Source organism: Peromyscus maniculatus, chromosome 14, assembly GCF_049852395.1.
Source record: "Peromyscus maniculatus bairdii isolate BWxNUB_F1_BW_parent chromosome 14, HU_Pman_BW_mat_3.1, whole genome shotgun sequence".
NCBI lineage: Eukaryota > Metazoa > Chordata > Mammalia > Rodentia > Cricetidae > Peromyscus > Peromyscus maniculatus.
Window position 1 is genome coordinate 44,174,741 of NC_134865.1, and position 16,938 is coordinate 44,191,678.

Sequence of the window (16,938 nt, forward strand, 5' to 3'; positions counted from 1 at the left end):
GATTAAAGGCATGTGCCACCACCCGGTTATGCATAGTTTTAACAGTCACATTGAAAGGCACCCAGCTGCTCCCCAGTGCATCTACCCCTGTGTCTGGTTATTCAGAACCAACCATGTTATCTGTTTGTTTCCTTTAGGTTTGTTTTATTTATGTATGTGTGGGAGAGACAGAGGGCATATGCGTGCATGTGTGTACTCAATGGTATATGGAGGTCAGACGATGGCATCAGAGCTGAGTTTCTGGGGTTTGAGAGATGCCTGGTTTATTTCATAGGCGCTGTGATCTCAACTCTGCTCCTTGTGACTGTGTGCCAAGTGCCTTTAACCACTGAGCCGTCTCTCCAGCCCCCTCAGCGACATTTTAAGAAAAGTCCCTTTAATTGGCTTCTGCTTAGCTCAGTTTTCTTAAATTATATGCTAATAAGGCTGTGGTTATTTTCAGACATTTTCTATTCATTTCTTAGCACAGCATAGGGAGATTTAATATATTTACTCCTGTCCACACATTCTCTAGCCCCACCCACATCTAGGTTTCTTCCTTTAAAGCTCCCCGTCAAGTTGAGGTTCTTGTTTCAACAAATTTTCACTATTTGGACCATCACAATAGTGTAAGGATTGGTCACCCTAGTGAGTCAAATGACAATATGTTTCATGTCAATATCATGAATGTACACCAAGGTCTACAACACAGTTGTTAGATATGTTGAATTATTACCCAGCCACTTTAGAGGAAGGTGTCTGTCCATTCTAAGAATCTGTTATGGATTATGAATGGTTAGGCTTCCTCAGTGGAAGATTCATTCAGTTTCCCTCTGGGTGGAGCAGTGCAGTGTGGTGGGGAACAAATCTTTTTAAAAAAAATTTTAGATTTATTTATTTAGTTAGTTAGTTAGTTAGTTTTCAATTTTGTGTATGTCTGTGTATGCATTTGTATTCTGAGACCAGAAGAAGGCATTGTTTTCCCTGGAGCTGGAATGACAGGACCTGTGAGTCACGTGATGTGGGTCACGTGATGTGGGTGCCGAGGCTCAAACCCAGGGCCTTTTTGGGAGTAGTCCATGCTCCTAACCACGAAGCCAGTTCTCCAGCCCTAAGCAAATCTCCTCAGAAGACAATTTCAGGTGAAGAATTTCGGTCACTGTGGTGGGTCATTTTCAGCCTGCACTTGATAAAATGTCCTTTACTGTTATTTCCGTGACTTGGTATCTTTCTGATGACTTTTTATGAAAATCAGCCTTTTAATCCTAAAATTGGCACAACTGGCTGGCTGCGCTCCTCTAGCCAGACAGGGAAGGGACACTGTCCAGCACTGTCTTCTGCCCTCAGCCATATTGCATTCCCCAAGTTTGATTTCTTTGCCAGAATCAAGGGAAAGTAGTTACTCAGCTCTGACTCAGAGGAGGGGGCTTGCCCTGGGGGTCCAGCAGCTGCATTAGTTAGCCTTTCTATTGCCGTCCCTCCCCAGCCCTGAGATCCAGATTGCAATGCCTACAATCTACTACAATCTACACTCTGTAGAGAGCACTTGGGCCTTTGTGATGTCCTCTTCTGTGGGCTCTTCTGCTCACCTTCCCCTATCTAGTCATTCTTTCCCCCGGTCTTCCGATGTTGATGATCAGATAACGGGTAAGTAGACCGTCAACGGAGGAGGGATCTCTTCCTCGCTGGTGACCCTCCTCTTGTGGAGCTACAACTTTACAAACATGCTTTTACACAGGTTGGTGTCAGGTTTCGGGATGGAGCGAAGATGTACGCGTGCGTTTGCCTCTGTGCCTCACTATCGCCCTTGGCCCTGTGTGGACACGGCCGGTGCCGTCCATCTTGTCTTGGCAGGCACTGAGTGCTTCATCTCGAATTTCTTCTTCCTTGATGCCGTCTTCTCCCACCCTCTTTCCTTCGTAAGAGATTCCGAGCGTGAAGTTGTTGCTCACGTGTCTTCTGACTGTTTGCTTCACCCTCTACTCTGTACCGAGAGAGGACGTGGAAAGACGTGGAATGAAGTACCTACAAAGCCAGGTAAAAGGGTCAAGTGAAGGCCTACCTGAGTCGATCAGATGAAAATCTGACAAGAAATATGAAATCAAGCCAGAAATGGCAGACAGATTGACTGCCCAGGCTCTTCATATTATATTTACATATTCCTGAAATTTTAACTTCTTGGAAATAATCACTATTCTTTTTAAAATATTTATTTGCTTCAGAGTTTATCTTATTAATGCAAGCTGTGTAACTCCATATTTTTTATCATCATCTATTAGCTGCTCACTTCACTCCTACCCCAGAAAAATTTGTTTGTTTGTTTATGTATATAGTGTTCTGCCTGCAGGCCAGAAGAGGGTACCAGATCTCATTACGGATGGTTGTGAGCCACCATGTGGTTGCTGGGAATTGAACTCAGGTCCTCTGGAAGAGCAGCCAGTGTAGTGCTGTTAACCTCTGAGCCATCTCCCCAGCCCCAGAAGATTGTTCTTTTATTGTTCCCATTCCAGTCCTTTCTTTGACTTTGGGTTCTGGCCTGATTCCCACAGTTCTTCCATCATCTAGAAGACATGGCATCTGAAAGGGGTAACTGCTTAAAGACCTGTGCAGAGTTCCCAGATAGCGGCCCTCTACTTCCGGCAGGTAGGCAAGAGTCAAACATTCTGGACCTTAGGTGCAGGGTTAGGTGGCCACATCTAATTTTTGTGGTGGAAACAATTGTTTTTATTTGTACACACAGGGCTATGCGCACACATTGTGTTGTATGTTGTGCTGTGTGATGGAATGCAAGAGATGCATACTTACGGACATGATTCATATCTCGGAAAGCTCCATCTGTGGTAAGTCTTATTTATCTTTGCCTTAGGGGTAGGTTAATGGGGGGCGGTTATTTATCTACTTGGTGGAAGGAGGAAGAGGAGGAGGGAAGGGGAGGAGAGAGGGGAGGGGAGGGGAGGGGGAAGGGAAGAGGCAGGGAAAGGAGGGAGGGGGAACTGAGTGGAAGAAAGAACTTGGTGTGGAAAAGAGGAAATGGCAGACAAAAGAAGCTAGAAAGTTGACTTAATAGGATAGGAAAATAGATGTGCTTCTCCTTGGGTGTGTGATTGGGCCCCACCCGCTTTGTGCTGGCGGAGCTGAGGGGAGGGGAGTTGGTTACCAAAGTCTCATACACACCGGAAATATCGTTGTGGAGGGACTTCAGGTCCCTGTTCTTCTCCTTGTACTCCTCTTCCGCTACCTGAAGCTGTGGGAGGCTGCCCCCGAGTTCCTCTTCCTTTTCCTTGTTAGTCTGCGCTTCCTTCATAATCAGATCCTTTAAAGAAAGTAAAGCTGATTGAGGAACATGGTTTGGACCGGTACACAGCCTAGAATAGAAGGAGTGTTCTCCAAAGGGGAATGTCCTGTCTCCATGGGGCAGAGGGTGGCCTGGCAGAGAGCAGTCCCTGACACACACTCACCTTCGTCTTTGGTAAATAGGCGCTGCCAGTCACTCACCCTGGAGATCTGTCATTCACTCTGCAAAGATGCTGTGAGTTCAGAAACTCTGCTGCTGTGTCCCATTCCTACTATCTATGCAACCAAGACAGGCTGGAGAAAAATCGCCTTTGGCGCATCACGGTCTATGAAAAGGTTTGCTCGCATTTGTCTACATTGTCCACCTTTCATGCATGTTCCAAGAAACGCGGACAATGTAGGAACAACTGAATATAAAGGAATAAGCAGGAAAAGGTATGCCAAGGAAAGTGTGACAATGTCTGTTTGCTTAGTTTTCCTGCTTGGCCTTTGTAGCCTTGACAAAGGCCGGGATCTCTTGGGAAGAGAGAATCACCTGATTGGCCTGTGGGGCATTTTCTTGACCAATGATTGATGTGGGAGAGCTCAGCCTATTGTGTATATGTGTGGGGGAGGTGTCATCCCTGGGCAGATGGCTTGTATAAGAAAGCAGGCTGAGCCAGTCATGGGGAGCAAGCCAGTAAGTGGTGTGTCTCTGTGGGTTCTGCTTCAGTTCCTCCCTCCAGGTTCCTGCATTGAGTTCCTGTCTTGACTTCCCTCAATGGATTGTATATGACTTGGGATATGCAAGCCAAATAAACCCTTTCCTGGCCAGGTTGGATTTGGTTAGTGTTTTATCGAAGCGATAGAAACTTAACTGATACATTCATCAAACTCAGGCTCTATTTAGTTCCAATGCTGGAGAAGGAGCTGAGAGTTCTACATCTGGATTGGCAGGCAGCAGGAAGAGAGACAGAGACACTGTTCCTGGCTTGAGCATTTGAGTCCTCAAAGGCCACCCCCAGTGACACATTTCCTCCATGAAGGCCACACCTACTCCAACAAGGCCACACTTCCAAGTAGTACCACTCCCTGGGGACCACACATTCAAATCTATGAACCTATGGGGGGCATTCCTATTCAAACCACCACATGAACACCCCCACATCAAGACCAATTCACAGAACTTTTCCTTGCCCCCACCTGATCCTTCTTAAGGATTAGCTTCCCACTGAAGTCTATATTTTTGTTTGTTTGTTTGTTTGCTGGGGCTTTTTTTTTTTTTTTAAGGAGGCATGATCTTGCTTAGCCCAGGCTACTTCAAGCATGTGATCCTCCTGCCTCAAGTCTACTTTTCATTGATTAACTGCACAGTAAAATTACTCTGGAATGCATCAACACTCCCTTGAACACTCCTCAGTTCCAAGTTGCAGGAGAAGGTCATACCTGCAAGGGTGCTTGCCCAGAAACACATCAAAAACTAGACATATGCCTTTTATTAATTCAGAGACAGCCATTCATGTCTTCTCTGTATGCACTGGACAGCAGTTCTTACTGACTTATGTTAAAGAGATAATATGCACACAACTCACACTCCAAAAGAGGCTATTGTTTTTTTCCATATAGACAACTGAGATGTCTGGGACTCATATCTTTCTGTGAAAAATCATATAGAAGAGTTTCCCTTGGGAAGATGGTCATCAAAAGACAAGCACCTCTGTCTCCTTACTAAAGGTCTATCCTTTATTGTCACTCTACTTTTTGATTGACAGAATCCATCAGAAGGCTGCACTGAACCTTGTGCCATTACATAATGACTACTTTAGGATATCAGGTAGCTAGACAGCCAGTTGCGTAGAAGTCCACAAAGCCAACTTCAGAGCTTATTGTTTATAAACCTTTACTTTAGTTTTAATTTTTATCCAAGTTGTGTACTTGTTGGAGGAAGGATTACGGCCCAGCAAGAGCAAACAAAGCCAAAGATGTGTCTTTAGTGGGGGTGGGGGGCAATTCTCATAACCCAGTCCCAAAGAACTTTGGTGATCTTGGATTCCACCACAATAACAAGTGAGATGGGAAAGGTGGATACCCACATGGGTGGACATCATAGTTTTCCTGCCTCAGTGACCTCATTTTCAAGTATAGACATTATCACCTGTACACACCTTACAGGTCATTGAAAGGGCTAAGCCCTATTCTCTGGCTTCCCACTGGTTATTCCCACAGAACAATTAGGTCATCCTTCATATAAGCAATGCTGTAAGGTAATACTGTGATTATATCATCCCACCTTTTCAGGCTAGTGGGTTAAGAAACCCAGAAGTTTGCCCAAGGTCAATTTTCAATATAGAGGAAAGAGGATGATGAACTCTTTAGCAACACCTTGCTTCCCCAGATCTTTGACACAGCATCCTGCTCACAGCTCATATGTTTCCTTCTGAATTATCATTAGAGTATTTTTAAGAAAAGCCAGGAAGACATATTTTAACTACAATTTAAAAATATCATAATGAAGACAGAGAAGTATCTCCAGGCTTCAACATTGTGCAGGTTAAGAAATTCAGTTTTGTGTTATCTATACTGCTCTTCTGAAAAAAAGGGTATGTGGGAGTTACAGGTACACACTTGAGAACATTTATTCATCTCTGTCATCTGTATAGGGCCTGGGATATTGGCACTGTCTTGACAGGAAACTATGCACTTGTTTTGTGTTTGGAATGGCTCTGGGTCCCAGGTTCAGCACAGATGAGGGAAGCTGTTGCTTGTCTGTGAGATCAAGTTGTTGGCATGGGATGGCCAATCAGGTTTGAATCATCTTAGACACTTCTAGCTTTTTCTTCAGCATCTCTCATTCCTGAGCCATGTGCTTTCCTCGGCAATCATAAGCTCTAACTTCTCCTGAGGGTCCCTACCTGAAATTGGAGCCTTGGAAAGCAGAAGACTGCCCAGGCTCTTGGGTTGAGGCTTATTCACAGTTGGTCTTGGTTTCAGCCACTTACTGTCCATGTATCATTCTCAAGTGCTTACCCTGCTGACTTCAGGTTCCAGCATGGGGCATAGAATTGACTGTGACAGGTCAACAGACTGTGATGGGTCCCCTAGCTTCAGAAGATGAAATCCTATACTAAACAGTTTCACAGTGGCTCCGGGCCTCTAAGATCCTACCCAGTTTATTGGACCCAAGGAATCACAATGATATACAAAGCGTATGGAATACTCGGATAGGAGAATTATGGCAGAGCTCCCAACACCATGGGAAAAAACCTGGGAGATAACACTTCTCAGTTTTTGGAACTGTATTTTATGAACCAGACTAGTATTTAAGGCTGTTTGCCTTAAAATGTATGCATCAGAGATCTAAGTGGCAACAGAACTTCTTACTATGAAGCCTAAGGATCTTGACTTTGAGTCCCATGAGTTTAGAGATCTCACTGCTGGAGAGAGCAATTGTCCTACTGAGGACATTTTATGATTCCATAGATCAGAACCTGAGATGACATTTCATTTCTACTTGGGGAATCCTTGTTGCATGAGTAAAGGCAGAAACAGATTTACAGTGTACCTGGGGTTACTGGTGGTGATTATCAAGGGGGAGATGGCATTATTTTTCTACAATAATGGTGTGCAGGCTGCCATCAGTGCCTGCCTTTTGTAAATTAGTGTGTACAGATGCAGATTTGATGTGGATCATTTTCTGGCAGTCCAAGTGCAAGCTGAGGGACCGTTTGTAATGGTCTTGCCCTTAATTTTTTTATTTGTTTTAGCAACATGGCAATCTTTTTTATCCATGAAAATCTTCCATTTCTCCTTGGTTTAAAGTAGTGAACATTACTGAATAGGATTCTTTTCCTGTATCTTCATGATGCTATGAGGATTGTCTCCATTCTGCCTTTAAGCATGGTGGTTAACTGTTAATGTCACAGTAAAAAAGTACCCGATAGAGCAGGGTGTGTAGCCCGCTGGTACAGTTCATGTTTAGCACATGTGAAGCTCTGGTTTAATCCCCAGAATCTAAACACAAAATCTGGGGTGATGCCTTCTTAATGCTTTCAAGTATTTTCTCATCTATGTGACCCTTGTTTCTTACTTGTATTGTTGCTATAGCTTTCCTGATAATTTCCGGAATCTACCCTTGGTTTACAGAATTCTGTTCAATGTAGCAAATAGTGTGTTCTCACTTAAATAAAAGTTGGGTCATTTTAGAGCCCTCCTGTGTCTTCCATGCCCAGGTAGAGCAAGGAAAAAATGACTTACAATGGTCCATAAATGTGTGACAGACTTGGGGATCACGACCCAAGGGAGTCGGCTACCATGTAATGATGAGTGTGGTTAGCTGAATCTCAAATGGCTGGTCCCTCTATCGGCTGTCGAGCTAGTATCCTGATCTTTTAGGGATCAACTCTCAGTCCATGACTGTGCCAGGATGGCCCAAGAGTACAGCCGTTTCAGCCCAGGCGTACTCTCCTAATGGCCAGTCCTTCAGAACCCTCCCCCTACCAGCCTTGGTCAAGTTATGTAATGGCCAAGTGGTTTCTGCTGCATAGCTCTTTCCCAGAAATTACTCTAACAAACCTTTGCATGCCTGATTCACTCTCAGCCTCTGCTTCCTGGAGATGACTCTCTACCACTTCTAGAATGCTAGCTCATTTATTTAGCAGCACCCAGCACTTTTCTTTAGACAGGCCCTCTATGCTATAGGACCTCTGGTTCTGGCATGTCCTCGGTCCGGAGACAACTGCAGATATGGATGGCATACATCCTTGACCCTGTTAGAGCTGGACCATTCTCTAAACTGTTTATAACAACACTCAGATGATACCACATTTCCATCCTGCCCCATGTTCCTGATTGATTTTTCTCCATACTGTTTATTACGCTCAGCGTGTTACATGCTCTTTCCATCTTGTTAATGTCTGGTGTCTCTTCTCTGGAGTTTTAAAATACACTTACTTAATTATTATTTTTAATTGTGCATAGGAGTGTGGGTCTCTGTGTAGTATGTGTGCATGAGTGCTGTTGTCGGTGAAGGCCAGAGGTGTTGGATTGCCTGAAGCTGGAGTAGAGTCAGTCATGAGTCACCTGATGTGAGTATTGGGAATTTGAACTCCAGCCCTCTGCCATACCAGTGCATTCTCTTAACCACCGGGCTGTTTCTCCAGGACCCTCTCTGGAGTAGTCAGTGTGTTTTTTGGTATCCAAGAGGATGCCAAGGCACTTGAGGATGTTATAACTAGTAGAAGGATGCTGCTTGGGGATGCCTCAGCTGAATGGAGGAAGCTTTCTGCCCCACAACTTCTCTGGTTTTTGTTGTCGCTGTTTTTAACAGTGCTTTCATTGGCTTATCTGTTTCTTGAGCTCCTCCCATTTCAACCCACAGCAGCCTAATTTTGTGGTCACACTTCCTCACATCTCTTCTCTAGGCTCTTGCATTTCCACATGGATGATCTGTTTTGGCATCTGCCTATTTTCTGAATGCGTAGTTTATAAAAGGATTTCCACGTGGTCGGATGGGGTTGAGGGGAAGTGAGTTCAGGCCACAATAAAGTGTTTTGTTTTGTTTTTTGTTTTGTTTTGTTTTGTTTTTTTTGTCCGAGACAGGGTTTCTCTCTGTGTAGCTTTGCGCCTTTCCTGGAACTCACTTGGTAGACCAGGCTGGCCTCGAACTCACAGAGATCCACCTGCCTCTGCCTCCTGAGTGCTGGGATGAAAGGCATGCGCCACCATTGCCCAGCAAGTGCTATTCTTAAGAAACAACAGCTCTCTACTTACTCGACACCGTAAGAGACTTGTTTCCTTCCAAGAAAGCCACGTTTGGCACGGGCCGAGACTCCTCTTTGGAGTTTACCAGTGTCAGGAAAGCATGCATAGGGCTTCAGCTGGATATAACTGTGGTCCCTTTGAGTTGCAATCACCGTGAGTGCCCCCAAGGAACACTAGTCATCATTCCACAATGTCAGGATGGAATCAGAATTGTTGTCGAAGATTTAGCTCCCTGTGGGCAGTGCTATTTGGAGGACCAGGGGGATGGTGGAAACGAGTAGGTGGGATTTAGCAGGAGAGAGCAGGTGATGGAGGGGAATATGCCCTTCACTGGTATTTTGCCCCTGACCCCTTCTTGCCTCTCTCTCTCTCCCTCTCTTGCCGCCATGACGTTCTGTGCCATCAACAGTGGAGCAAGCCATGGACTTGAGCCTCTGAAACCATGAATTAAAAAAAAAAAAAAGAGTATTTCTTTCTTAAGTTGCTCTCCTGTGTGTTCATCATGGCAGTGAAAAGCTGATTCACATACCTGTGGTGGTTCGAATGAGAAATCTCCCTCATAGTCTGGGGCATTTGAATCCTTGGTCCCCAGTGTGTGGGGTGATTTGAGAGGATTAGGCAGTGTGGCCTTGCTGCAGGAAGTAGGTCATTGGGTCAGGCTTCCAGGTCTTGATACCTTGCTCTGTTTTCAGCTTGCTCTCCCAGCTTCTTGCTCATGGTTGAGATGTTGGCTCTCAGCTCCCTGCTCCGGCCACCATGCCTGTCCCTTGCTGCCATGCCTCCCACCAGAATGGACTCTCATCCCTCTGGAACTGCAAGCTAAAAGAAACCTTTCTTCCAGAAGTTACCGTGGTCAGGGCATTTGATCACAGCAACAGGAAACGGAATAACACAATAGCCAACACACTGTAAACTAGAACAAGACAAGCAGCGTGGTGTGTAGAGCTTCACCAACATGAGAAACGTGGACATTCCATGTTGGGACGAACATTACACTTGTCTTGGTCATCATGTATGCCCCCACTTCTGACCCAAATCATGACAGCCCACTGATTTGGCTTCTACCCAGAACTTCAGACTCTCCAGCTGTTCTTCCAGCGGCTGCCTCCAAGACACATGCCCTTACTTCATATTATCACCTTGAAAAGGTGCATTTGGTGTGTGTGTGTGTGTGTGTGTGTGTGTGTGTGTGTGTGTGTGTGTGTGGTGTGTGGTGTGTGTGTGGGGGGGTGCCTGCAGTCTGCAGTATCTGGAAGCCTGGATGTGTTTGATGTCTGTCACCCTCACTTTCTCTAGCATCCATTCCTTGACTTACCGCCAGTTGGCTTTTGGAAATTTTTAAGGTGTTCTGAGATCCACTCCTCAGCATTCTCCCCATCTTTATCATGCCTGCTCCCACTGGCTTCCTACACAACCCCACCCTTCCAAGCTATGCTCATTGCTTGCTGCTTGGCAATACTTAAAGTGTATGGGTGCCTTTGTTTTGTTGTTTTAATGAAAAAGAAACTAACCATTTCTGTTTCTTTTTCAGAAGAAGAAGATGCAGAGCAGGCTTGTGACCTTACCTTCGTTCATACTGGAAGATTTATTTTACATTTACATGATCATCATCACATGTAATATCATTCCCCTTTCCCTCACAGAATCCTCCAAAGTTATCCTTAGATGCAAAATAAAAATTACCTCATACTTGGATAATTCTTGCATTAACCGTTTTTCTTTCTTGATAAATTCATTTTCTTCTTCTACTAGTTCCACTTTAAGTTTCTCGATTTCAGCCACAAATTCAAGGATCTCCTGTTCTCTTCGTCTTGTCTAAGTAGAGGAGAATGACATTTATCATTTCTCGTTTCATGGTGAGTTTGACATGTCTAAACCGCCTGACAAACTGGGATTTCTCAGCAAACACAGAGGAGGATGACCCTTGACCTTGTTCCTTTAGAAAGTTAGTCTTCCACCAAACAATATCTAAAGAGCAAAAAGAATAAGAGGCTTGGAGAGTGGTGCCCGTGCAGAGGGTAAACGCGGGAGTCATAAAGGATGCTTGGGAAGTGAGGATCTGCACCATGCCGAAAAGGTACACCCTAGGGAGCACTACTGCTTAATTTGCTGAATCTCTCTTGGGCCAGCTTGCCACCAAGCTGCTACACCTGCCACCAAGGTTGATGACCCGAGTTTCATTTCTGGGATCCAAATGGTAGAAAGGGGAAGCCAGTTCCTTGAAGTTGTCCTCTGACCTCCACTTGAGCCTACGGCTCATACATACACCGATAAATAAATATAATAAAATAAAAAGGTTTAGACATCTCTAGTTAACACACACCAAATAGACAGATTTCTAAAGAAAGAAAAGTAGCGATTGCGCTAACCATAAAATCAGGAGCGAGGAAAATACCCTTTAGTAAAATAAGGTTTATTTCAATATTGAAGGGGTGTGACTGATTTCTTTGTGGGGACCGCCATAATTCTAAACCCTTTAGGTTTCCTTACCTCTTCAAGTAAATCAACTCGACTCTTTTCTGCTTGCTCAATTTGACTTATGATCTTCCGCATGGTGACCTTTATCTTCACCAGCCAGCGCGCGTGCCTTTTTCTCGCACAGGCTATTCTCCACTGGGCAACGACACTGGAGAGCAGAAGGAAACCGAAGTACCGTTATGTCGGCCCAGCAGCTTAGGCAAAATACGAAGCGAAACAAGTGAGGCTACCCTTTTACCGTGTTGCCTGGGCCATCCGTGAGGTGCACTCCAGCTGTTAACTGAGAGAGAAGACAGAGTGTGCTGGCTGCCTCGGTACTGCCCCTGTGGGCAGCGTCCCAGGGAGGAGCTGTTCTGATGCCCATCAGAACGGGGCCGAAACCACCCTGGGTTGCTCTCCTCCTTCAGGATGGGCATGGGTATGAGGAAGGCTCCAGGGAAGAGGGAGAAAGGAGAGGTGTGGACGGAAATAGTCATGGGATTACCAAAGCACCCAAAGTACTAATAAGGAACCTCAAGCTTTTAGGTTCTCACACTTAAAGAAAAAAAAAAGCTCTATTTTTGGAGAATGGTAAAAATATACAATTTGAGTTTTATACATTATATAGTATTAACAACAACAGTACTAATAATATACCTAGGTGCTGGTGAGTGCTTACTAGGTACATTTGATCTACATACTTTTGATGGATCATCTCCCTGACATTCACAGCAAAATTTGTAAGGAGGAGGCCATAATCATTGCCAGCTTGACAGGAGTGAGGCAATGAGAAGAGATGGACTGAGCCATACTTTGAACTAATAAGACAGAGTGGTCCCTGTGAATGTCTGTCATCTTAATTATTGTCCCCCATATCTCCCTTCCTGTAAATTGACCCAGAGTCTGCATGGACATCAAGCATTGTACCAATATTGGCTATCGATATTGGCGATCTTAGTCTTTGGTGAAAACTCTGGTTATTTTCAAGGCAAAAATGAAACACAATCTAACAAACACATCTAGATCTGAGTGAATATATATATATATATATATATGTATATATAATGTAATTTAGGACAATAATTCTAATGGACTCCAGATAACATGTATTACTGATAACACACATGCACACCCCATCACCACCACATCACATCACATCATGTTACCTTCTCTGAGTTTCTCTTTGCAGATTTGCAATCATGGCTTTTATTTGTTTTCGATATACTTCCTTTGTTGCTCTGAAAACAATAAATATACATTTTGGATTTTGGATTTGTAGTTTGTCAAATACATACAAGGGTCTTAACATATTTATTATAATGAGTATGGTTAAATGTAAAAGAACTGAAAATTTTAGTGGCCGCCTTACAGAAGGGCCTTTGAACTGCTCCTTCAGGCCTTGGCTTGAAGGATGGAGAAGAGAGTCTAGGGAAGGATTGAAGGCAGCTCTCTGGAGGCTGTCGGTTAATAGGGCGGAGTGTGGATGGCCCAGATGAAGGCGTGATCTTACCAGGGAAAGGATGTGATCGTGTGCAAAGATACAGAAGCAAAGACAGAAAGCCAGAACCCTGCCACAGCACAGGCTGCCCAGGGACTGTGAAAGGAGCTCAGTGCTGGGTTATGGGACCGATCAAGCTCAATTGTTGAGGAACTCTGTGTTCTAGACAGGTCTAACTGTGTACAATACAGAACACAGAAAGGCAAGACAAGTTCTTGAAGGAAGGGAAGGTCTTAAGGGGGTGGGATTTTCTCGTGGCAGACTGGAAGGAAATGCAGACTCCAATACAGGAGAAGGCTGTGTCTGTTCTCCTTCCTCCCACCAGTGCTCCCGACACAGAAACAAACCACACCCCACTTAGGTCAAATGCCACTTTGTGTCTGTTCTCCTTCCTCTCACCAGTGCTCCCGACACAGAAACAAACCACACCCCACTTAGGTCAAGTGCCACTTTGTGTCTGTTCTCCTTCCTCCCACCAGTGCTCCCGGCACTGAAACAAACCACACCCCACTTAGGTCAAGTGCCACTTTGTGTCTTTTCAAAGACAGAAATACTCATAAATGAAACATAGACTTGAAATGTAGCTATGTAAGTTTTTGAAGTCCAGAAATACAAATTATTCAAAATGCAATTAAATCAACCAGAAACAGCCATACCTACTATGCTTCATAGTCTATTTGAAATGATCTAACAGCCTATTTTAGATCTCTAAGGTTTTTCATATATATATATATATATCATGTTCCACAAATGATCTGAGCCAGTTTAAAATAAGGTAAAAATAACATAGAATACCAAAGTTCATAATAACATTGAGCTACACATTTGATCTTGAGCTTCTTAGTGAAGAACTATACAGTAGTTCTTCAGAGGAAGAACTATACAGTAACTGATCAAAAGGGCTGGGTTTGTGGTGGCGCATGCCTTTAATCCCATCACTCAATAGGCAGAGGCAGATGGAACTCTGTGAGTTTGAGGTCAGCCTGGTCTACATATTAAGTTCAGGATAGACAGAGCTACATAGTGAGATCGTATCTCAAAAAAAGACCCCTCTAACTAATAATTTACATTATTCATTAGAAAAATAGAATCTGATTGAACCCAATTCTGTTTTCCTGCTTCTTCGTAGAAGTTTGTGGTTTGCCTTCCAAAGCTGGCACAATGAAAAGTAGATGTTTACATGGTTGCTTGTCTATGCAGAGACAATCATGCAAAGACCCTATACTTCAGTCTGTGCTGGCTAGCTTTATGCCAACTTGACACAAGCTAAAGTCGCCTGAAAGGAGAGAACCAAGGTTGAGAAAATGCCTCCAAAAGATCAGGCTGTAGCAAGCCTGTGGGGCATTTCCTTAACTGGTGATGGATGTGGGAGGGCCCAACCTGCTGTGAGTCGGGGCACCACTGGGCTGATGGTCCTGGGTTCTATAAGAAGGCAGGCTGAGCAAGCCATAGAGAACAAGTCAGTAAGCAGTGCCCCCCTCCATGCCTCTGCTCCTGCCTCTAGGTTCCTGCCTTGTTTGAGGTCTTACCCTGACTTCTTTAGATGAGGAACAGGATGTGGAAGTGTAAAGCCAAACATACTCTTTCCTCCCCAAGTTGCTTTGGTCATGGCGTTTCATCACAGCAATAGTCACCCTATCTACTACAATGTCACACCCCAGGGTTCTACTGCTGCGTGCGGCTTTCACCGGCACCTGTCTGGGTTGTGGGAGTTGTTGGCCTTGTCACTGCCCTGCGTTCAAATAATGTGGTCCTCTGTGTCTTGTTTGCATCCATTCTGCTGTTCCTCCTGTCTTCTTGCTGTGGCTGAGCGCTATATTAAGTAAGTGTGCAAAGAGTGGCTACTTACTCGACTTCAGAGAAAATACTTTCAGTAAGTATACGGTTGGGTTTAGGTTCGGCATGGCCTTTTTCTGGCTTCTTTGGGGGATTTTATTAGGAAAGGACTTTCAACTTTGTCAAAAGGCTTTTCTGTGTCTATTAGGATGCTCATGTGATTCCTGGTCCTGAGTCGGTCTGTCTATGCATATTTGAAATGAAACGACTCAGTCAAGAAGTGTCATCTTTTATACATGTTTTGGTGAATTTGGATTGCAAGTATTTTACTGAGAATTTTTGAACCTAAGCCCGTAAAGAGAACTTTTCTGCAGCTCCTCCCTTTCACTGTTGCTGTGTTCGGATCTGGTTTGGGGGTCAAGGTTTGGGGATTTGGCTTTAAAGAGTGAAATTGGCAGCATTTTCCCCCCTTTCTGTTTTACTGAGTCATTTGAAGAGTTTGGTTCTTTTTCAGATGTCTGGATGACTTCCCCAGTGGACCGTGGGCCATCTGCTCCCTTCTGGGCTTTCCTTTTGGGGAGACACTTTGCTACGGTTTTGATCATCTTGCTCAGTACAGATCTGTTTGAATTGTCGCTATCCTCTTGACCTACTGTGGGCAGATCATATGGAGCACGGTAGGACACTCGTCATTTGTCAGCTTGTTCATTTGCTAACTTGTTGGACTATACATTTTCGAAGAACTCCATAATGCTCCTCTGAACCTGAGTGGTATCTGTTGCAATGTCTGCCCTTCCTTCTTGAAGTTTTGTTTTTCTCTTTTGCTAAGTTTTGCTAAGTGCTTGGTGCCCTAAGTCTTTCCAAAGAGCCACCTCTCTGTCACTGATCCTTCCTTTTCTTCTCGTAGTCTCCATTTCACTGATTTACACTGGGGTCTCCACTGTGTCTTTCCATCTGCTGACAGTGGGCTTGGTGCAGGCTCGCACTTGAGCGCTTGGCTGTGTGTTGGTAAGTGAACAGAACGGTTCTGGAAGGTATCACAATATCTGGTTCCAAATTATGATAAAGAGCCACAGTAACAAAATCAGTAGGGTACTGGCAAAAACAAAAACAAAAACGTAAAAAACAAAAACAGACACACAGGTCCAGGGAAGAACAGAGGACTCATAAGTACATAGCAGCTGTAGACATCTGCTTTTTGACAAAGACACCAAAATATATATTGGAGAAGACACAACATTTTCAACATATGGTGCTCAGGAGACTTCTAACTTACCTTCTCCCACTGATGCAGCTATTTCTTAATAATAAAGTCCTACTTAGACTACCAGGCTAAAGGAGAAGGCATTTAAAAAACAAAATTATTACACAAATGTCCTGCACAAATATTTGCAGTCTTCCACTGACACAGGATGTAGCACAACCCTAATGAGTCTTAACAATAAAAACCCGGCATCAGATATGGAGGGTGAAAGCTGAAAGATCAGAGAAGCAGAGCAGCCAGCCACAGCAGAGACTTCTTACCTCTACGAAATCTCCCATCAAACGGCATTCTGTCTCTATGAATCCTCAGACTGAATGGGCAGGTCCTGCCTCCACCCACCTTATATTCCTGTCTCCACCTCCTTAATGCTGGGGGATTAAGGGTGTGAGCCTCCCATGTGCTGTGATCAAAGGCATGTCCCACCACTGCCTGGCTCTGTTTCTCTTTTAGACTGGTCCAGTCTGGTCCTTCTTCAGCTTGTTATTTTATAATTTAGTCTGTGTTGTTCACAGCATACATGGTTCATTAGCTATTTCATGTGTTATTTCTCTTGCTTGTCTCCCCACCAACAGTGCATAAATGTTCCTTTCTCGACACATCCTCCCAATAATTTCTTGTTGCTTTCTCCATGATAGCCACTTTTACTGAGGTGAAATGGAATCTGAGTGGTTTTTATTTGCATTTGCTTGTGGGTAAGGTGAACAGTTTATCATGTGTTAATCGACCACTTGTCTCTTCTTTGGAGAAGTTAGTTTTATTCATTTGCACATTCATTGGATGGACTATTTGTTCTTTGGGCATTTAACTTTTTGAGTTCTTTATATATTTTGGATAGTAATCCTTTGTCCGATGAATAGCTGGTGGAGATTTTTCGCCCTGTGGTCTTTCTCTTCAGAATGGTCACTGTTTCCTTTGCTGCTCAGGAACTTTA

General features: G+C 44.1%; 1 protein-coding gene across 1 annotated transcript in view; it reads right to left on the reverse strand.

Moving 5' to 3' along the window:
* Ccdc175 (coiled-coil domain containing 175) overlaps positions 1-16,938 on the reverse strand; it is a 64,440-nt gene that overhangs the window by 12,804 nt on the left and 34,698 nt on the right. Inside the window, exons 11-14 of the mRNA XM_016008991.3 lie at positions 12,636-12,707; positions 11,503-11,638; positions 10,696-10,827; positions 3,154-3,292 (exon numbers count right to left, since the gene is read on the reverse strand). Of these exons, the coding sequence (XP_015864477.1) occupies positions 3,154-3,292; positions 10,696-10,827; positions 11,503-11,638; positions 12,636-12,707 (479 nt within the window). The remainder of the gene's footprint in view (positions 1-3,153; positions 3,293-10,695; positions 10,828-11,502; positions 11,639-12,635; positions 12,708-16,938) is intronic.